The following is a 23,828-nucleotide window of genomic DNA, read 5'->3' on the forward strand; positions in this document are numbered from 1 at the left end:
CGAGTGTCGCGGGGGTTGCTGGAGCCTATCCCAGCTGTCTTTGGACAAGAGGCGGGATACACCCTGGACTGGTCGCCAGCCAATCACAGGGCACATATAGACAAACAACCATTCACACTCACATTCATACCTATGGACAATTTGGAGTCGCTAATTAACCTAGCATGTTTTTGGAATGTGGGAGGAAACCGGAGTCCCACAGAGAAAACCCACGCATGCACGAGGAGAACATGCAAACTCCACACAGAGATGGCCGAGGGTGGGGAAAGACAAAATAAGAAGCCAAAAAGTTACCACTTCCACACAAAATAGGAGGAGAACTCATTCATTCATTCATTTTCTACCACTTATCCTCACAATATTTGACTGATACTGTAGTTGTTAACATTTTATCAGAACCGATTTTCCGCTATATTACAGTAAATTACGCTATTAGTTTTGGCATGGTGGGGGGGGCGGCTTCTTACTATACCTGTGTGTCTCCTCACAGGAAGGAAAAGCACAAGATTCACCAGTCAGGATGCAGTAAAACCACATGAGCACCTCGGAGGCATCCATTTCCACTCGGTAAGGTTTCATAACTTAAATTGAATGTTGGGTTGTGTGACCCCTGAGGGGGGGTTGAGTCGGTGGCCTTGGGTAAGACATCCACTGGGTGAGGTAACCCCAGGAAGCTGATTGGCTCCACTGACTCTGATTACATTTTTTAATGGTGTGTGTGTGTGTGTTTTGTGGCTTTGGTCCGGACGAGGTGATGTCACACTCCATTATTCTCAGATTGCCCTCATGCTGCATGTGTGGGTGCGTGTCCACAGAGAACATGTCGGGGGGGCGGACGGGCCAGGGGCGGCTGCGATCAGCAGCACAGGAGCGGAGTCTCCTCTTGTTAAATTACTGAAGGGACGGGAGGCGAGGAGGCTGGAAGAAAGGTTAGACCACATAGCCCCCCCCCGAAAGGTCCCTGTCACATTGGTGGTACTCCACCATCTTCTCGTACTTTAAAGGTACATCTCATTCTTGTTAGTAACACTTCTTATCATTATTCCACTTCCTTGTGTGAAGATGGACAGCTAATTGACGTTAAAATGCTAACAGCACACTTATTATGCACTGTGTACTTTTGGCGCCGGGCTAATGTCATACGGCAACAGACTATGCTAATGGCGCTAATGACATCATTATTTATACATGGATGTGAAGAACACAATCAGGAAAAAGTGTTTGGCTTGGCTAAAATGGATGTGTTGTAACTTTACTCGGACTAAAGCCTCGTTTGTTGTGAAAGATAGTAGTCGCTTGTTTACTGCGGTTAATTAGTTCCAGACCCGATCGTGAGAAGTGAATTCCCATATTCCTTATTTAGAAGTGGAATATTTTCATACTTAGATCATTGAAAACCTGTTTACAACCAAAACCATAAGAAGCCAAAAAGTTACCACTTCCACACAAAATAGGAGGACTCCACACAGAGATGGCCGAGGGTGGGGAAAGACAAAATAAGAAGCCAAAAAGTTACCACTTCCACACAAAATAGGAGGACTCCACACAGAGATGGCCGAGGGTGGGGAAAGACAAAATAAGAAGCCAAAAAGTTACCACTTCCACACAAAATAGGAGGACTCCACACAGAGATGGCCGAGGGTGGGGAAAGACAAAATAAGAAGCCAAAAAGTTACCACTTCCACACAGAATAGGAGGACTCCACACAGAGATGGGTGGAAGGGTGGAATTGAACCCTTGTCTCCTAGCTGTGAGGTCTGCGCGCTAACCACTAGATCACCATGCAGCACTACTACTACTACTACTAGTACTAGTACTAGTACTAGTACTAGTACTACTAGTACTAGTACTACTAGTACTAGTACTACTGCTACTACTAATACTAGTACTACTACTACTAGTAATAGTACTAGTAGTACTACTGCTACTACTACTGCTACTACTAATACTACTAATACTAATACTACTACTGATACTACTACTACTACTAATACTACTACTACTAGTACTACTAGTACTAGTACTACTAGTACTACTGCTACTACTACTAATAATAATAATAATACTACTACTAATACTACTAATACTACTACTACTACTGATACTACTACTACTAATACTACTACTGATACTACTACTACTAATACTACTACTACTACTACTACTACTAATACTACTACTACTAGTACTACTAGTACTACTAGTACTAGTACTACTAGTACTACTGCTACTACTAATACTACTACTACTACTACTAATAATAATAATAATACTACTACTAATAATAATAATACTACTACTACTAATAATAATACTACTACTAATACTACTAATACTACTAATACTAATACTACTACTACTAATACTAATACTACTACTAATACTAATTGTATTTGGAGTACCATGCCAACGCAACAAGCGCTCCCCTGATGTTCCGTATGTCTAATGGACACAGGCTAATGCTAATGCTAGTATGATATGTATCCGTGGACTGTAATAGCTGTTAAAGAAGTGTGAAGAGCAGCCTCCTGTGTGTATACATATACTGGCTGTTTATAGAACGGCACATAGACGATGTAGCTATGAGTCATCACACCTCACATCTGCTCCGGAGTGATAAACCATCACTCTTTCGGAAGCAAGCGTGCACTCGCCGTGGTTACAAGCCAGGAGCAGACAGATTATTAGACATTAGCGATTCCAATAACTGACTCAGCGAGGATGATGTCAGTCACTCCCGTAGGGAATCTGGTTCAACCATGATGTCATGGGCTCCTGTTAATCATGTCCGGGGCTCTTCATTAGCGCACGGGAGCCCGACTGGATTGTAGACGTGCACAATGGATGATGTCATCTGTCTCTCTTGGCGCTGGCCCAGCTGGGCTGCGGGCCCCGGTGGTGCGAACAATGAACCACCGGTGATAAGATGCAAGTATGGCTGATTTTCCCTCAATGGGGTTAATCTTTCACTTGGGAATTCAACAATTGGGGATGGACAAGGACTATAGTAGGGTGCATTACAATAGCTGCTTTTTCAAGCTATTTCCATCTAGTTGTCAGCCAATCACAGGGCACGTATAGACAAACAACCATTCACACTCACATTCAAACTGTACCTATGGACAATTTATCGCCTACTAATCTAACGTGGGGGTGGCACAGCTAGGAAACTAGGGTTCAATTCCACACTCGGCCATCTCTGTGATGAATGAATGAATGAGTTCTCCTATTTTGTGTGGAAGTGGTAACTTTTTGGCTTCTTATTTTGTCTTTCCCCACCCTCGGCCATCTCTGTGTGGAGTTTGTATGTTCTCCCCGTGCATGCGTGGGTTTTCTCCGGTTTTACTCCGGTTTCCTCCCACATTCCAAAAACATGCTAGGTTAATTAGCGACTCCAAATTGTCCATAGGTATGAATGTGAGTGTGAATGGTTGTTTGTCTATATGTGCCCTGTGATTGGCTGGCCACCAGTCCAGGGTGGACCCCGCCTCTCGCCCAAAGACAGCTGGGATAGGCTCCAGCACCCCCTGTGAATGAATGAATGAGTTCTCCTATTTTGTGTGGAAGTGGTAACTTTTTGTCTTCTGTCTGTTTTAGTTTGTGTCTGACCTATTGGAGCCAATTAATAACCAAAACACCAATGTGTATATGAGTGTATGTATTTATTATGAGGTATTCCAGGCTTACACCGAGGCAATCAGGGTACTTTGAAACATCATAGTACCCTGATAAGATGACATGAAATATCCCTCTTATACTACCATGCAAATGTCATGCAGAAAGAAACTCAAATGTCCTGCATGACCAGGAGGGTGGAGGATGAGGATGATGGTGAATCATCGTCAGAAGGCACCATTGTGATCTTTACGTCCTGTTCGCCCCCCCAGCCAAAGACGCTTCCAAACGTAAATGGACGCACGCCGTGTACATTGTTTCGTCGGCGCTGCTATCGTTTGTCACGGGAAGTATCTTCCCGGGTCTCACTTCACCTTCCCGCCTCGCTGCCTCACCAGCTCCATCAACAATCTAAGGTGACACAGATAGAGACGGAGTATTTCGGCAAAGAAAATCCATCCGTCACCCTGGCAACGGTGGAGGGTGGGAGGGATATTATCCAGCAGAGGCCTGTCAATCATGTTGTCTGCAAGGGGGTGTGTGCGTTTGGGATGGGAGAAGATGGAAAGTGGTTCAGTACTGAAGGAAAAATATATACTTAATGTCCATAATGGCGGCGGCGCGGTGTTCTAGTGGTTAGCGCGCAGACCTCACAGCTAGGAGACCCGAGTTCAAGCCCACTCTCGGCCATCTCTGTGTGGAGTTTGTATGTTCTCCCCGTGCATGCGTGGGTTTTCTCCGGGTACTCCGGTTTCCTCCCACACTCCAAAAACATGCTAGTGTTTTTTTGTCTATTTGTGCCCTGTGATTGGCTGGCCACGAGTCCATGGTGTACCCCGCCTCTCGGCCGAAAACAGCTGGGATAGGCTCCAGCACCCCCGCGACCCTCAGGAGGATAAGCGGTAGAAAATGAAGGAATGAATGTGTTCTCCTCCTATTTTGTGTGGAAGTGGTAACTTTTTGGCGTCTTATTTTGTCTTTCCCCACCCTCGGCCATCTCTGTGTCGAAGACAGCTGGGATAGGCTCCAGCACCCCCCGCGACCCTCGTGAGGATAAGCGGTAGAAAATGAATGAATGAATGAGTTCTCCTATTTTGTGTGGAAGTGGTAACTTTTTGTCTTCTTATTTTGTCTTTCCCCACTCTCGGCCATCTCTGTGTGGAGTTTGCATGTTCTCCCAGTGCATGCGTGGGTTTTCTCCGGGTACTCCGGTTTTCTCCCACATTCCAAAAACATGCTAGGTTAATTAGCGACTCCAAATTGTCCATAGGTAATGAATGTGAATGGTTGTTTGTCTATATGTGCCCTGTGACTGACTGGCAACCAGTCCAGGGTGTACCCCGCCTCTCACCCAAAGACAGCTGGGATAGGCTCCAGCGAGGGTCCCCCGCGACCCTTGTGAGGATAAGCGGTAGAAAATGAATGAATGAATGAGTTCTCATCCTATTTTGTGTGGAAGTGGTAACTTTTTGGCTTGTTATTTTGTCTTTCCACACCTTCGGCCATCTTTGTGGAGTTTGCATGTCCTCCCCGTGCATGTGTGGTAGAAAATGAATGAATGAATGAGTCTTTCCAGAAGGAATGAATGACACTAACCAAGGTTCCATCATATATGAAAGGATGATGATCACATCCTGTAAAGTAAGCAGATCTTATAATGGCCTCCTTAAAGCCTCTCCAGGGTTGCAATGTTGCTTTTTCCTGGTCCGATGAGTAAATCTCATGCATCATTGAATAACCTTGGGTTTGAACCCAAGCTGTGATGTTCAATAACCGCCATTGGGACATGACGCCTCCATGTTCATATGCTCTAAAGTCTCCCGAGATACATGACGGATGAAAGCTGGCAACACGGATTGTGAGAATTCCACCATGACCTCGTATGATCCAGTCATCCTTTCGCCGCGTCTCAGTGTCAAACATATACGCCACATGTGTCACAATCTGTCAGGCGCTAACACGCCTTTTTCGACACGGTGAAAAAATTCCCGTGTAGGAACAATTCAACATGAATGTTTGACAAACGAGACAACACATGGATAAATATTCCAGTTGTCTTCCATTGGGTGGGCTCATGGATTGAGATGTCAAATATTCCTTCTGTTGTCTGCAAACAAGACAGCGACGCGCTAGCCCTCAAGATTCCTAAAAAATTAATAAGCGGAAATCTCTATGAATATTATTCATAGAGACGAAGTTAAGATTTATCATAGCAGCTCATTCTAGCGTCTTTTGTAGAAAGTGTTTGCCTCTGTGTGGTCCTGTAATGGCTTGCACCCTGCTGGTTTTAACACCGCAGGGAGAATGTGTATTCCAGAGGCTTCCGGCTCTGCTGTGGGCCCGTGAAGCACCGAGCATACCCACTCGCCGTGGGGGTTCTGCAGCAAATAAGAGAATTAGGAGAATCTCGGCTTGAAAAGACAGCGTGTCATCGGCATTGTAGCATTTTAGAGGTAATAATGCGTGGAAAGTCAGTTTTTTAATTGATGATGGTTGCTGTCCTGTTTCTTTTCTTGTTGTTTAGGAGGAGATTGTTGTCGTGGGATTTCAATAGGAAGTCAAACAGAAAGTACTACAGTAAAAAAAAAAAATCACAAAATGTGTGTAAAAGTGCAGTACAGTCGAGTTTGGAACTAATGTCTTTATAGTAGTAAAGATAATGTAAAGAGTAGTAATGGTAATGGTTTAATTTCATTTGAACATGCATCAGATTACAATTGAATGCATCACATAATCAGTTCACAGTTCCACATGTCCAAAAGGAGTAGGAAGAAGCAAAGCTTATGAAATCCTACCCCTCCTGTTACATTTGTTCACTTCCTGCTTTCCTAATTTTAATTTTAATTTTAATTTTAATTTTAATTTTAATTTTAATTTTAATTTTAATTTTAATTTTAATTTTAATTTTAATTTTAATTTTAATTTTAATTTTAATTTTAATTTTAATTTTAATTTTAATTTTAATTTTAATTTTAATTTTAATTTTAATTTTAATTTTAATTTTAATTTTAATTTTAATTTTAATTTTAATTTTAGCCTTATGCATTATTTTAGCTGATTGAAGATGAACTATATCAGCAAGTTGAAGTATTTGTGATTTTAGAAATAAGGAGTTAGTATGTTCTCTGAATTATCCTTACTGACCTTTTTTTGCAGTACATTTAGCGAGTGAAGATTGCTTTTATAGTTATTATTAGCCCATATTTCCACACAATAAGTAAGATATGGTAGAACCAGAGAGCAATAAAGAGTGTGGAGTGATTTCTGATTCAGAACAAATTTTGCTTTGTTCAATATTGAAATATTTCTGACCACCTTATGTTGTATATTTGTAATATGAGGTTTCCGGATGCGCTAACTTCATGTGCATACAGGTACCACATATATGGTACAATAACAGTGCTATGTTCTGCCATTGTTGTTTTGCTCGTGATAATGCAATATCGACTATACATGTACATGTTTTTATCGACATCTACACGAAAACATCAACTTAACAAAGAGTTTTTTGTCTCCAAAACACCTCCTCTTAGCTCATGTGCCAGAGGACCGATATTCCGACTCATTCCAAAGTACTCTGCCAGACTGGCAAAGTCGCCCAATTTGCCCTTTTCTTGTCAACCGCCACAAAAGAAGACTCTTATGTCACCTGATCCTCTGAAAGGGAGGACGGCGGGCCAAGACATTCAGCGACAGCGAGGCGCCTGGGGAAATAAGATGTGAATGTTCAAGGGCAGCCGTACAGAGTATGAGAGCTGCATGGCATAAGTAGTTCCGGTCGACGGCGGAGGTCCTTCGGAAAGGCATCCGGACATGTTTGCGGTGAAGCTCTTTGAGACCCTTAAGCTTTTCAATGCCGCTATCTCTTTTCACTCTCACTAAACACGTCCGTCCCGCTGAGCATGCTGGAGGCCGAGCCACCTGAAAAGAACTTCAAGTGACCTCTTTGTCCTGTTGGATGAGCGTTTTCTCTCTTAAAGTGCGGCGTTCCCCTGGGGTCAATACTGGGGCCAAAGCTGTTCAACTTGTACACCAATGATATCTCCAAAGTTACGAAAGACCATATCTTACTTATTGTGTGGAAATATGGGCTAATAACTATAAAAAAAGCAATCTTCACTCGCTAAATGTACTGCAAAAAAGGTCAGTAAGGATAATTCATAATGGCGCCTACAGAGAACATACTAACTCCTTATTTCTAAAATCACAAATATTTTAATTTTAATTTTAATTTTAATTTTAATTTTAATTTTAATTTTAATTTTAATTTTAATTTTAATTTTAATTTTAATTTTTATTTTTATTTTTATTTTTATTTTTATTTTTATTTTTATTTTTATTTTTATTTTTATTTTTATTTTTATTTTTATTTTTATTTTTATTAAAAAAACTTAAATTATCTTAGGAAAGCAGGAAGTGAACAAATGTAACAGTTACTGGTTGTAAAAGTACCAGATGGAGGGGTAGGATTTAATAAGCTTTGCTTCTTCCTACTCCTTTTGGACATGTGGAACTGTGAACTGATTATGTGATGCATTCAATTGTAATCTGATGCATGTTCAAATGAAATAAAACCATTACCATTACCATGATGTCATACAAAACCGGAACCTCAAAGCAAAACTTCTAGCGCCCCTTCCCTCATAAGAGATTTCATATTCGGTGGTCATAAACATGTTCTTTCTGTCATTCCATCATAAAAAGGGTCCGTTTTGGACAATAGGGGCACCTATAAGTTCAGGCTAAGCGTCTTTGTAGCAGACAAACACGCACTCATTCAATTGTTTCACGTCCCTGCAACTGCTTCTCTCCCTTCACGCTCAAATTATACAGCGAGGGTGTTGCAATGTTATCTGTGACGGCGCTTTCACACTTACAAAGTATCAGTGTTTGTTTGCTCTTTTCCGTTTTTTTTTTCTTTTTCTTTCCGAGCTGATTTGCACGGGCAATATAACACCCACGTTTTGCCTTTATTAGAAGCTGTCGCTTGGTGTTTCAGCGTGGAGGAACAACCTGGAGAAGTGCTCGTGTGCACGTGACGGCGGCGGGAGTCGTGCTGCGCATTGGTTAGAAAAGCACATTAGCTCTGTGATTATTTGAATGAATGCAGGTGAGGGTAAATATTTCAGCCGAGCAGAGCTGAGCTGTTTTGCTGGAGATTACACAAAACGCTTTTGTTAACATTAAAAGATAATTTTCCCATTCCGTTTCATTTGTCGCTGAATAATGAATGAATCTCAGCGACAGGATACATGCAAATGAACGAGATGAGCATAAACGAAGGTGGCGAAGAGTTTCTAAACAAGGTCTGCAACCCCGTAAGGCGCGGAGAGGCGTCATATAGGCCGCTATAGACGAGCGCTAAGACAAAACTTCTTCTTCATTGGTATTTGCTATTTCTTCATCTCTGTGCGAAGGACATTAGTTGGACTTGACTTGTTTCCTGATACTCTTTGACTTTATGAAATACAAGCTGAACACGAAAACAAAAGGTGTTGTACATCCCGATTCGCCACACCACTTCAGAGAAATGATGTGTCAGTCAAGACAGCGTTAATCCCCTTTATGGTAATGGTAATGGTTTAATTTCATTTGAACATGCATCAGATTACAATTGAATGCATCACATAATCAGTTCACAGTTCCACATGTCCAAAAGGAGTAGGAAGAAGCATAGCTTATTAAATCCTACCCCTCCATCTGGTACTTTTACAATCAGCAACATTTGTTCACTTCCTGCTTTCCTATTTTAATTTTAATTTTAATTTTAATTTTAATTTTAATTTTAATTTTAATTTTAATTTTAATTTTAATTTTAATTTTAATTTTAATTTTAATTTTAATTTTTATTTTTATTTTTATTTTTATTTTTATTTTTATTTTTATTTTTATTTTTATTTTTATTTTTATTTTTATTTTTATTTTTATTTTTATTTTTATTTTTATTTTTATTTTTTGTCACGTACCGAAATACCATCCAAGACTCTTCATCCTTGTATTTTTATTTTTATTTTTATTTTTATTTTTATTTTTATTTTTATTTTTATTTTTATTTTTATTTTTATTTTTATTTTTATTTTTATTTTTATTTTTATTTTTATTTTTATTTTTATTTTTATTTTTATTTTTATTTTTATTTTTATTTTTATTTTTATTTTTGTCAATATAGTGATATATAAAGCACATCATGACTGGTTCAAGACTTGTATTAAGTATTAGGTGATTAAGTATGAAGTATTTGTGATTTTAGAAATAAGGAGTTAGTATGTTCTCTGTAGGCGGCATTATGAATTATCCTTACTGACCTTTTTTGCAATACATTTAGCGAGTGAAGATTGCTTTTATAGTTATTACCTCATATTTCCACACAATAGAACCATATCAACATCATGGTGGAAAATGACACCACTTGATAGTAGAGCTCATCCTGTGTCTTTGTATTGCAAATCAAGTGTTGCATTTACAATTTGCTTAAAATTAGATTGTGGATATTTTTATCAACTTGCATGGGAACGCCCCCGCGACCCGACCTCGGATGAGGTGGCGCCTTTTGGGGGTTTTAAGGCCAGGATACGTCTCGATCCGCCGTCAGAGCTGATGATTGTTTCTCATTGGACAATGTCAGTAAACATCATTTGCATTGAGTCAAATCTAGGATCTCACACTGTCCGTAGCGCCCCTTATTCGCTCGCAGTACAACACTTCCTTACTAATTAATTAGTCCGTCATCCTCCCTGCCAGCCTGAAACCATTCGACACCTGACTCCACGAACTCGTCACTCCGGCTTCTCCTCTCCGCTCAGGAAGGACGCGTCTTCCCCCATTGTTGTCTTTAAATGAGGTTAATGGTATTCATTAACTGCGGTTTCGTGATGGAAATACAGCCCGGCTTTGAATGTCAAAGTCTCATTGGAGCGACGACCCCATTTGTCCACAAGGGTGACAGGCAACGAATGTTCCTGGAAACTTTACCAGGGGATTTGCAAATGAAAGACTCTACGTTTCCTTATCTTCCCGTGGAAGTTTGCTGTGTCATCATTTTCATTTGAAGAGGTCTGTTTTGTATTAGCTGACTGGTCAGTCTGCAGAGGTGGCAGCAAGTTGAGTCTCAAGTCGAGTCTCAAGTCGTGTCTCAAGTCGAGTCTCAAGTCGCGTCTCAAGTCGAGTCTCAAGTCGCGTCTCAAGTCGCGTCTCAAGTCGCGTCTCAATTTGAGTCTCAAGTCAAGTCTCGAGTCGAGTCTCGAGTCGTGTCTCGAGTCGCGTCTCAAGTCGAGTCTCAAGTCGTGTCTCAAATCGAGTCTCAAGTCGCATCTCAAGTCCAGTCTCAAGTCGCATCTTAAGTCCAGTCTCAAGTCGCGTCTCAGGTAGAGTCTCAAGTCACTTCTCAAGTCACATCTCAAGTCGAGTCTCAAGTCGAGTCTCAAGTCGTGTCTCAAGACGAGTCTCAAGACGAGTCTCAAGACGAGTCTCAATTCGCGTCTCAAGTCGCGTCTCAGGTCGCGTCTCAGGTCGCGTCTTAAGTCAAGTCTCAAGCCGCGTCTCACGCCGCGTCTCAAGTCGAGTCTCAAGCCGCGTCTCAAGTCGAGTCTCAATTAGACTCTCCAGTCGCGTCTCAAGTCGAGTCTCAATTGGACTCTCAAGTCACGTCTCAATTGGACTCTCAAGTCGAGTCTCAAGTCGAGTCTCAAGTCGCGTCTCAAGTCGCGTCTCAAATTGAGTCTCAAGTCGCGTCTCAAGTCGGTCTCAAGTCGCGTCTCAAGTCGAGTCTCAAGTCGAGTCTCAAGCCGAGTCTCAAGTCGAGACAAGATTGTTTGAGAAATGTTTGAGTCCTTACAAGGTGACACAGCCTTTATAGTTGGTATTTAAGTATTAAGTATGTTTCAAGTCATCAGACTAAGTCAGAGTCAGGTCCAAGTCCTTGATTACATTATCAAGCCGAGTCCAAGTTGCATAACTCCAACTCCATCAATGCCCTATGTGTGTGTGTGTGTGTGTAGCAGAAGCCTAAAAAAACTCATTACCGGAAGTCAGTTGTACCTTCAAATTAAAGGTTTCTAGCACTAGCAATTTGGGCCACTGGATGGACAACATGGTTTGTGTTCAGGGACAAGGGGCAGTCCATTTGACTTTGGACATTTTTCTATGTGCATGAATTGTATTATGAATATGAAAATACAAAACTGATAAGACTTATTTGGTATTGTTTGTATTATATGAATAATTCATTGTAGTTAGTGGTTTTAACATTATTATTTTGTAGGTGAATTTGTTTTGGCGCCTCCTAGAGGTCGTGCTTATATTATTGCCTAATGGGCTAGTAGGCTCTGCTTCCGTTAGTATGATTTTCATCAATGAATGGGCAATTATTACACGTAGTTTGTTTTCTTTCTGTACAATATTAGAACATGGAATAAGATCTGCTTCTTTGTACTCCCTTTCGTAGAATTCTATCTTAATGTAACGATCGAAATAGCTAACACGGAACCATTTTCATCAGGAATACAAAGCCACGTGCCTTGGCTGGTTTTATTTTGAAGATCCCAACCGGAAGTGTAGAAGTAGCAAAATTGTGCTAGCTTGATGTCCGCGAGTACTCTCCTCCCTGTGTGACTGTGAGCTTCTTCACTGAGTGGACGTGTTGATAACCTCGGTTTGTTTCTCGTCGTGGCGCGGATAAGGACGGTCGCCACGCCTTCAGGGAGGCACTTTGACACGGCGTGAGCTCCCCTTTTCATTGTACTCTTCACCTGACTGGATTTTTTTTTCGCTAAATTCCCCAGGAGGAACATTTTGTCTTCATCAATCACGCCTCTTTGGTTGTGTGGTGGTGGTGGTGGTGGTGGTGTTGCCTTCAAGGTGGACGCTCATTACTATTTTTTTGAGGGGATATCACTTGTGTGCATCGGTTATCGTCGGATGAAGGATGGGGATCACAGTGTAGTGGCGGTAAGTTGTAAACCGAGGTTGCTCCTATTTAGAACATTGGGCTTTAAACGTACCATGCATCAAGATAAGTGGCATGACATTGAGATGATTGCAGCACTTTATTGTGTGGTTGGTGGGGTGGGGGGGGGACCCCCCCCATCCCCACCTTTTTTGGTGTGCATGGGATGATTTCTGTATAAGTCAAACACCCATAAAGATAAAGACAGTGGACATTGATCACTCATGTGGAAATCTAATTGTTCTTTTGGTAGCCATTCATGTGGGAGATGATGCTTAGTGGACACACTCAGTGGACATTTTGGTTGACAATGTCATTTGTTGCATGTTTATCATAGCGGTTGCTTCCTGTGATTTAATAACCGGTTAGCATTTATGCTACAAAAAGACAGAATTTACCTTTAAACAAATATGCTCATATATATATATCCCTTGTATTGTATAGAGTAGGTGTACCTAATGGAATGTCTGTAAGGAATTCGAATGATGCATTTTCACCCCCGAGGCCTACAAATGTACCAAAAAGCTAAAAAGGATTTGTTATCATTCCCCGGCAGCTTACTGCAAGGTGCAGTGTCACAAACCAGTTAGGTGGGAGGAATTGTACTCCAATATTACCAGTCAAGCCACTTTCGAGCATCGTTTTCCCACGCCCTCGGCTCTTCTAAGTCGGGCTTGCGCTTGAAAGCATCGCATTTGTGGACCTTTTTAAAAAAAAAAAAAAAAAAAAAAAGCTTCCTACTGCTGCTGGGGCGTTTTATTGCCACGTTTGAGAAATGTGTGTTTGCTGAGCTTCACTTGCAATGTGGTTCTCGCTTTGGGAATCGATTTCTGCTACTGTTGATTAACTACTGTGCAAAAGCAGCGTTTTTTTTTGTTGTAGTGACCTTTGACACGGCATTTATCGTGAAACGGTAAACAGCGAGGAGCGAAACATTAGTCATTCGGGCTCCATTACACTTTGTTTTTTTTTGTCTGACTTGCGCATGTTTCTTAGATAGTAGTGTTCACTCTTTTGTTTTTGAGTTGTGGGCTCCTGTGGAGCAGCTACACACAATAACCCGCATAGAGAACTTTTTAGATCTTCCAGAATCTACACCTAGCTGTATTTTCTTTTGATTTGTGCTAACCGCCAAAATGATATTTTAATTTATTCCACTATTTCACGCCCCGCTTAAGGGCACGCCCACTCCGCCGTGATTGGTCACATGCCCAAAGTGCTTCCTAACTACAATTCTAATACAGTGGATATAGGAGTTCATAATAAATGAATAAAGTCTCCGGAGAGCTAATTGAAAAGGCTTTAGGAGCTAATGGTATTTTGAGTCCCCTTTTAAGATTTGATGCCGGACTGAGCACAAAACTATGGTGCATTCAAGGACCCCCAAATTGTATATACTGTACAATACATTATGGTAATGGTTTTATTTCATTTGAACATGCATCAGATTACAATTGAATGCATCACATAATCAGTTCACAGTTCCACATGTCCAAAAGGAGTAGGAAGAAGCAAAGCTTATTAAATCCTACCCCTCCATCTGGTACTTTTACAATCAGTAACTGTTACATTTGTTCACTTCCTGCTTTCCATAATACAGTTTAAATTATTTTTTTTGTTTTTTTGAATTTTTAATTTTTTTGGTAATGGTACCCATTATGTCATTGTATGGTCATATCACCTGGTACTTTGGTATGTGAAAAAAGGAAAAACAAAACAAACAAAAAACCCTTAATTATTTTTGTTTTTGTTTTTGTTTTTATTTTTATTCGTATTTGTAGTTTTTTATTTTTATTCGTATTTGTAGGTTTTTATTCGTATTTGTAGTTTTTTATTCGTATTTGTAGTTTTTTATTTTTATTTTTATTTTTATTTTTATTTTTATTTTCATTTTTATTTTTATTTTTATTTTTATTTTTATTTTTATTTTTATTTTTATTTTTATTTTTATTTTTATTTTTATTTTTATTTTTATTTTTATTTTTATTTTTATTTTTATTTTTATTTTTATTTTTATTTTTATTTTTATTTTTATTTTTATTTTTATTTTTTGTCACGTACCAAAGTACGAGGTGATATGACCATACAATGAATATTAAATATACATTAAATATATAATTATTACAAAAATATGTTTTCTGCTAAAAAAACCCACCAAAATGTCTTTTTTTAAGCAGAAAACACATATTTTTGTAATAATTATATATTTAATAATTTATATTTAATAATTATATTTAAAAAAATGTATTTTTTTTTTAAGAAAACAACAATAAATTTGATCTATGTATTACAGTTCTATCAGTACACAATGTACACATGTAGAAAATGCTATCTATCTTATCAACGTCTGCATTTCAACGCGTTACCTTGATTCATTTTGCCAGTCAGCCGGTTCACCGGCGTGCATGAGTCATATACGTATACAGGCGTATACAGGTACAGACAAACCTCCACATTACCAGGTACCAGGTGTGCCGTTTATGAGCGTATGAGAGCAGCTTTGCAGACTGTTTGTGGAAGACGAGGGCAGGGTCCTTTCTGTCTGTCTGGGGCGGGGAGACACGGTAGCTGTTAGTCCGCCTGCACTGACAGCTTTATCGGTGCACACAAGGTTTATGGCGGTGCGCCGTGTACGGGGGGGGCGGATTCCAATCGTTTATTCCGCAGGCATGATAGAATTCCTTCACAAGAAATAAAAAGTAGTGTAGTCTATCAAGGAGCCTTTGCAGGGGATTGCTGGATCTTCTGGATTAATCATCTGAATTAATTAATCAATATTTGTATAAAAACCTGTTCCTAATCTTAATATTTCATCCTTTTTTGCTCTTTTTGCATAAAGCAGAAGCTTTAATGCATGCTTGGGTGGCTTTTTAGTTCAGTAGGTTTTTTGCTATGTTGTAGTACTTTTCTCCATATAGTTTTTGTCAGACAGGAAGTGAAATTTTTGTTACGTAATCTTAAAAGGAAGCAAATATAATGGTGGTAAAAAAAAAAAATAATGCCTGGAGTGCATTTTCATCTTCGTTGTCAAGTAAAAGTAAACGGGTCATGTTATAAAAGAGCGACATTGACGGTGTAGTGGTTCACATTGCTGACTTTTATACCCTGAAGAACCGAATAAGCCGTATAGAAAATGAATGGATAGCTGGACCTTCACGCTGTTTGTGACAATGTCAAAGATCAGCATCTCAGGTCGAGGTTTGAATATTGAGTGAGTCTGTCAAGGGCAAAAGGAAGGAAAGACATCTCGGAAAATGAGGAATTTTAATGGAATAAAGAGAGCGACGTAGGGGTGCCACAGTAGGGAATTCAACAGGCATCTAATTACCTCCCAACAGGAGGCTGGGCTCCATGGAAACACTCCACACGCTAGCAGAAGCCACCATATCGTAGCTGTACCGCTCTACATGACCACGTGGTTATTGACAGTGTGTCTTTATGGATTTGCCAGGTCAAAGAAGTAATGAAATATGATTAGATCCCGATGGACTCCAGAAAGATCTTAAGTATGCAGTTTGCTGCATCAGATGTATGGCCTTGCATGATTGGCTTGTTATGCATTACACTGTACGTTGAACAACATGGATGGATGGATGGATGGATAGACTTCCTTTATTGTCATTGCCTAATAACACAGCAGTGAATTTATAATAATAATAATAATAATAGTAATAATGATGGAGAATAAATATATGACATCAAATATAACCAACAATGTACAGTGTAAACAGTAAATTGCACATAATAATAATAATTATATAATAATTATATAATGATTGAATGAATGATTATATAATAATAATGTATTATTATTGTTGTTGATATTATTATTGTTGTTATCATATAATAATAATAATGTATTATTATTATTATTATTATTATTATTATTATTATTATTATTATTATTATTATTATTATTATTATTATTATTATCATTTTCCTTAACTACTGAAATAATATAATAATAACAACAATAACTTATTATTAGTATTATTATTAAATTATATAATAATATAATAATTAAAATATAATAATAAAAATTATTAATATTATTATTATATTATATATTATTATTATTATTATATAATGTATGATGATGATTATTATATAACAATAATAATGTAGTATTATTACTATTCTCCTTAACTACTGAAATAATATAATAATAGCAAGAACAATAAATTATTGTTATTATTATTATTATTATATTATATAATAATATAATAATAATGTTATTATTATTATTATTATTATTATTATTATTATATAACAATAATAATGTAGTAGTATTATTATTATCATTTTCCTTAACTACTGAAATAATATAATAATAACAACAATAAATTATTCTTACTATTATTATCATTATTATTATATTATATAATAATATATTAATAATACATTTTATTATTATTATATAATTTATTATTATTATTGTAATATTATATTCTATATTATTATTATTATTATTATTATTATTATATGTATCATCATCATACACTATATACTACTAATAATAATATATATAATAATAATATAATAATAATTAATCATTATATAATTTATTATTAGTATTATATTATATATTATTATTATATAATATATGATGATGATGATTATTATTATATAACAATAATAATGTATTATTATTATTATTATCATTTTCCTTAACTACTGAAGTAGACTATCTCTAATCCCATTACGTGCAACAGGAGTCAGGATGAGCCCAGACCGTGTATTCTCCCAGCACTAATTAGCGTGCATTGACATCATACATCAGTGGTGACACGGTGCACGGCATCTGCCCACGCTGGTTGTAATGAGGAGATAGATGCACTATCTGCATGAGAGGAGACAGCCATGATGACTCCACTAGACGTCTGATGATTAGATATGCATCTGTTAACAGTCTCGGCAACAACATATTGCACAGGTTGGCTGGGTTTGCCAGTTTACACCAGCAGAACCGTGAAGAAAACGACTATTGCGGCATTGAGCACGTGCACTTTGTTTTTCTACATTTGCATTAATGATGTCTGCTAAGTGGGAATGTTATGAATATTTAGTGAGAACATCTTATTCCAGTCACAGTGATTGGAGATTGGAACGTTTGGACGCCACTATGTCCACGGTGAGTGACAGATTTAGGCCACGGGTAGATCAGACTCATTGCCGCCAAGAACCCGTCTGTGTATTCCTTCACACATGAAGTGGTTTTATTTCATTTGAACATGCATCAGATTACAATTGAATGCATCACATAATCAGTTCACAGTTCCACATGTCCAAAAGGAGTAGGAAGAAGCAAAGCTTATTAAATCCTACCCCTCCATCTGGTACTTTTACAATCAGTAACTGTTACATTTGTTCACTTCCTGCTTTCCTAATATAGTTTAAGGTTTTTTTTGTATTTTTTGTATTTTTTTTTATTTTTTTGACCCGTACCAAAGTACGAGGTGATTTGACCATACAAAGAACTTGCAAAAAATATGACAAAAAACGGTCAAATTTCCTGAATTTTTTTTTTTTTTGTCACATAATCAGTTCACAGTTCCACATGTCCAAAAGGAGTAGGAAGAAGCAAAGCTTATTAAATGCTACCCCTCCATCTGGTACTTTTACAATCAGTAACTGTTACATTTGTTCACTTCCTGCTTTCCTAATATAGTTTAAGTTGTTTTTTTTGTTTACATTTTTTAATTTTCAAATTTTTTTATTTTTTAAATTATTTTTAGTACTATTTTTATTTATTTTTATTTGTACTCCAGTTTCCTCCCACATTCCAAAAACATGCTATGATAATTGGTAATGGTAATATTTCTATTTTCATCTATTCTAGTGGAATTCTTCCAACTCATGGTAATGGTAATGGTTTAATTTCATTTGAACATGCATCAGATTACAATTGAATGCATCACATAATCAGTTCACAGTTCCACATGTCCAAAAGGAGTAGGAAGAAGCAAAGCTTATTAAATCCTACCCCTCCATCTGGTACTTTTACAATCAGTAACTGTTACATTTGTTCACTTCCTGCTTTCCTAATATAGTTTAATTTAAAATTTATTTTTTTTTATTTTTTAAAATATTTTAAATTTTTAAAATATTAAAAAAAAAATTTTTTTTAATATTTTTTAATTTTTTTTTAAATAATTTTTAAAATTTTTAATTTAATTTTATTTCATTTTTGTCCCTTAGCAAAGTACGATAATGGGTACCATAGTAAGTGTCAATATAGTGATATATATATAGCACATCATGACTGGTTCAAGACTCTTCATCCTTGTATTTAGCAAACATCAACTGCTTGTATTGTTTCTTGAATTCGCTTTTTCAAGTGTAAAGCACAAAACATCTTGTGTAGCGTAACCCCCCCCCCCCCTTAGAGTCACATGACTTCTCTTTGCGTTGTGTTTGAATGAAAGAAACAGCACCCAGCTTCCATTGTGTTGATTAAGAAGCACAGATGGCTGCAGTGAAAGTGAAGGTGTTACACTTCCGCCACTTTCAGCTCTTCCATACAAGTCCGTACACATGACCCCCCCCATACCCCCCCTCCACACACACACACACACAAAAGCATGTGCGAACACAACCGTGTGTCCACACTTGCATAGGAATGAGGATGTCTTGGCAGGGTGTGGAGGAGTCGTCCCAGTGGTCTTTCTAGTTGGATGGATGGAGCAGTGGGTGGGGTGTGGGGTGGGGGGTGGACAGGGTGGGTGTCTAACAGGTGCCGTATGTGTCAACACGCTCCGAGTCACATTCATAACAATAAAGGGACTCTGGGATTGGGTGTTCCTGATCATTCCCCCCCGACATGTGTCATACCACATCCACGGGAGGAGAACGGGTGGGTGGGGGGCGTGGGGCCGAAATGTCTCACTAGTAACTCAATCCAATGTCGGGCTGTTGTGTGGGTGCAAGTGTGCAAGCAAGTGTTTTTTTTTTTTTTTTCACGACACAATGAACTCATTTGTTTGGGTGCTTTGCCCCCCCCCCCCCCCCCCCCCCCCCCCAAACAGACACACACCACGGCCCACGATAGTGAGCAGGGTGGACATATGGCGGCATTATGTGTCCACATTGAAGTGTGACGTGTTCAAGATATAACCTTTAACCCTTAGATGCACGAGTGACTGGACCCTACACTCTTCCATAAGTGGGGCAAAAATCACTTGTATGATATTTAGTATTATTATTATTATTTAGGTTAATTTATTCCTGACAGCCAAAGTTGATAAGAATCAAAGGTTCCCTATTGGATCCCATAGAAAATGCATGCGGGTCATTTTTGACCCACTTATGGAAGGTTGGGGTAGTAACACAAAAACTAAAATTACTTAAAATGTATAAAAGGTAAGTTAAAAATGTGAATGGCATGATATCAAAAACATGTTTTTTGAGGAATACCTGGAATATGAAATGATAAAAAATGTTTCATTACGAAGATATTTCAAGAAAACAACCTGACTGGGTCATTTTTGACCCACTTATGGAAGGTTGGGGTAGTAACACAAAAACTAAAATTTCTTAAAATTTATAAAAGGTACGTTAAAAATGATATCAAAAATATGTTTTTTGAGGAATACCTGGAATATGAAATGATAAAAAAAAATTCATTTCAAAGATATTTCAAGAAAACAACCTGACCGGGTCATTTTTGACCCACTTATGGAAGGTTGGAGTACTAACATAAAAACTAAAATTTCTTAAAATTTATAAAAAGTACATTAAAATTTATACCAAAAACATGTTTTTTGAGGAATACCTGGAATATCAAATGATAAAAAAAAATAATTTCAAAGATATTTCAGGAAAACAACCTGACCGGGTCATTTTTGACCCACTTATGGAAGGTTGGGGTAGTAACACAAAAACTAAAATTTCTTAAAATGTATAAAAGGTAAGTTAAAAATGTGAATGGCATGATATCAAAAACGCGTTTTTGAGGAATACCTGGAATATGAAATGATAAAAAAAAAATAATTACAAAGATATTTTTGACCCACTTTGACCCACTTATGCATCTAAGGGTTAAAGCAACAACGGGGGCCATGAAAGCCTCCCAATGGGAAACGGCCATCTTGGCTGAAATGAATAGACGGGTATGAATATGCAGTACAAAATAGCCATACTGGGACTCTGCTGTGCGGCAGCGTTGCTTTCAAAGAACACTGGGGCGATATTGTGTCCTCAGCTGCAACACCCTCGGGCACACAAAACGGTGTCAGGACCAAAAATACACAAGTCGGACACTCCCAAATTGAGGTGTGTTCCAGGAACGATCACATAGAAGTACAAAAGCAGTATATCTCGGTGTCATATAATATCATATATTATATGACACGTATATGTCATATAATATGTGTCAAGTCCTTTTATAGTATTTGAGTATTATTGATGAAGTGGGACTGAGTCTACATGGAGCATTTCTTCTAGACTTGTATAACAGGAAGTCCTTTATACAGCTGATAAAAAGAAAAGAGGAAGAAGGTGCATGTGGTACTTTGTTGTTTATAGTCAAATATTGTGAAACTGTAGTACTGTATTTCCTTATTTTCCTTATTTTGTCTATATGTGCCCTGTGATTGGCTGGCCACCAGTCCAGGGTGTACCCCGCCTCTCGTCTGAATACAGCTGGGATAGGCTCCAGCACCCCCCGCGACTCTCATGAGGATAAGCGGTAAAAAATGAATGAATTAATAAGTTCTCCTCCTATTTTGTGTGGAAGTGGTAACTTTTTGTCTTCTTATTTTGTCTTTCCCCACCCTCGGCCATCTCTGTGTGGAGTTTCCATGTTCTCCCCGTGCATGCGTGGGTTTTCTCCGGGTACTCCGGTTTCCTCCCACATTCCAAAAACATGCTAGGTTAATTAGCGACTCCAAATTGTCCATAGGTATGAATGTGAGTGTCAATGGTTGTTTGTCTATATGTGCCCTGTGATTGGCTGGCCACCAGTCGAGGGTGTACCCTGCCTCTCGTCCGAAGATAGCTGGGATAGGCTCCAGCACCATGAATGAATGAGTTCTCCTCCTATTTTGTGTGGAAGTGGTAACTTTTTAGCTTCTTATTTTGTCTTTCCCCACCCTCGGCCATCTCTGTGTGGAGTTTCCATGTTCTCCCCGTGCATGCGTGGGTTTTCTCCGGGTACTCCGGTTTCCTCCCACATTCCAAAAACATGCTAGGTTAATTAGCGACTCCAAATTGTCCATAGGTATGAATGTGAGTGTGAATGGTTGTTTGTCTATACGTGCCCTGTGATGCACGGGGAGAACATGCAATCTCCACACAGAGATGGCCGAGGGTGGAATTGAACCCTAGTCTCCTAGCTGTGAGGTCTGTACGCTAACCACTGGACTACCGTGCCGTCATTCCTAATTATAGATAAAGCATAAAAAAAAAGACCTCATAGTGATGATACGAACAAAGCAGCCACTATACTCCATCTACCCCCACTCAGGCTTCACCTTTGACCTTTGACTCTACAGGGACAAAGGTCAAACTGGGGTTCCATTTGTTCGGACTAAGCCTCTTCTGTCGGCTGCTGCTGGTAACCTCGGTAACGTTTTGTCAGAGACCACATTGCTGTCCTTTTAGTGTGTGCGTGTGTCATGCTAGCTCGATGCGGTGAAACAGGTTTCGCCGAAGCATCGGAGCGGTCGGACAACTTCAGGTTGCTCCTTTACGGCGGCCATTGTTTCATCAACACTGCGACGACACACCTACACACACACACACACACACACACAGCTACACAGTCAAGGGTGCTGATAAAAGACCGTGTCTCCAGACAACGTTAATCACCATCGAACAAAGCATGCAGCCCCCCCCCCCCCCCCGATGGCCATGATAACAGCGTGGCTGAAATTCCGACAACACACATGCACACGCACGTGCACGTGCCTTGAACAATGACTCTCAGTCTAGACCAGGGGTCTCAAACTCAATTTACCTGGGGGCCACTGGAGCTAGGGTTAAAAAAAAAATATATATATATATATATATAATAAATAAAAATAAAAATTAATTATTAAATATTAATAAATATATATAATATAATAGTCTTCAATGCTTCTGCTGTACCCTCCACTTTTTCAGTGCTTTGGTTCTTTGCAAAAGCTCTGATAAAACATTAAATTATAATAAATTATTATAAATTAACTTTTATTTATTATTAAATTATTAATTAAATGTTCAATGTTAATTTTTAATTTTTTCGGCACAAAATAAGATGGAAAAATAAATAAGCAAATCAAAAAACAAGTGAAACAAATGAACAAATTAATGATTATTTATTATTAAATAAATGTTTAATGTTAATTTTTATTTTTTGACACAAAATAAGATGGAAAAATAAATAAGCAAATCAAAAAACAAATGAAGCAAATGAACAAATTAATTTTTATTTATTATTAAATGATTAAATAAATGTTTATGATAATTTTTCAACACAAAATAAGATGGAAAAATAAATAAGCAAATCAAAAAACAAATCAAACAAATTAAACAAGTGAAATAAATGAACAAATTAATTTTTATTTATTATTAAATAAATGTTTAATGGTATTTTTTATTTTTTGACACAAAATAAGATGGAAAAATAAATACACAAATCAAAAAACAAATGAAACAAACGAACAAATTAATTTTTATTAAATTATTACATTAATGTTTAATGTTAATTTTTATTTTTCAACACAAAATAAGATGGAAAAATAAATAAAATCAAATAAAAAAAAAACAAATTAAACAAATTAAACTTTCATATCAAGGTGGTAATTGTTTTTAATTCTGTAAAGCACTTTATGTTGCATGTCCTTGCAGGAAAAGTGCTTTACAAATAAAGTTGATATGATTTATGATTGACTGAGAGCCAACATAATAGCTCACTACACCAGCTCTGGTGGTTTTCCTCTTCTTGGGGAAATCCCAGTAAGCTTTAAGCCTTAAAACGGGGGCGTCACAGTGACCCGGCGTGTCATATATATACAGTACTCAGACATTGATGACTTACTTGTCCACATTGTGCAGCGCACCCGCCCTCCCGACCAGACCCGAGTTAGGGTGTGATGACGCAATGATGAATCACATGCATGCAGACGGCTGCTGGCGCTTAGGAGGAAGCGATGCGGAGAAATAAATAGAAGATTATCTCAAGTGATACAGGAAGTCATTGCACGTACAATGAAGCCGACTCCAAAAAATTAATTTAGTGAGGGTTTGCATGCATGAAATGATTTATAGATCTTGGAGATTGTATAAAAAC

At 38.1% G+C, this 23,828-nt stretch overlaps 1 protein-coding gene across 7 annotated transcripts in view; it reads left to right on the forward strand.

Moving 5' to 3' along the window:
* Window positions 1-23,828, forward strand: part of LOC131110288 (ras-GEF domain-containing family member 1C-like) — a 66,949-nt gene that overhangs the window by 27,571 nt on the left and 15,550 nt on the right. For 5 of the 7 annotated variants that reach the window (XM_058063249.1, XM_058063247.1, XM_058063246.1 and 2 more), the window contains one exon: window positions 491-567. Coding sequence is in view for 1 of the 7 variants with exons in the window: in XM_058063245.1 (XP_057919228.1) it covers window positions 12,532-12,561 (30 nt within the window). In the remaining 6 variants the exon portion in view is untranslated. Of the gene's footprint in view, window positions 1-490; window positions 568-12,197; window positions 12,562-23,828 lie in introns of those variants that run through there. The other 2 variants (XM_058063251.1, XM_058063245.1) reach the window with 2 other exon arrangements.

This window comes from Doryrhamphus excisus, chromosome 23 (genome assembly GCF_030265055.1).
Source record: "Doryrhamphus excisus isolate RoL2022-K1 chromosome 23, RoL_Dexc_1.0, whole genome shotgun sequence".
In the NCBI taxonomy this organism is placed as follows: Eukaryota; Metazoa; Chordata; class Actinopteri; order Syngnathiformes; family Syngnathidae; genus Doryrhamphus; species Doryrhamphus excisus.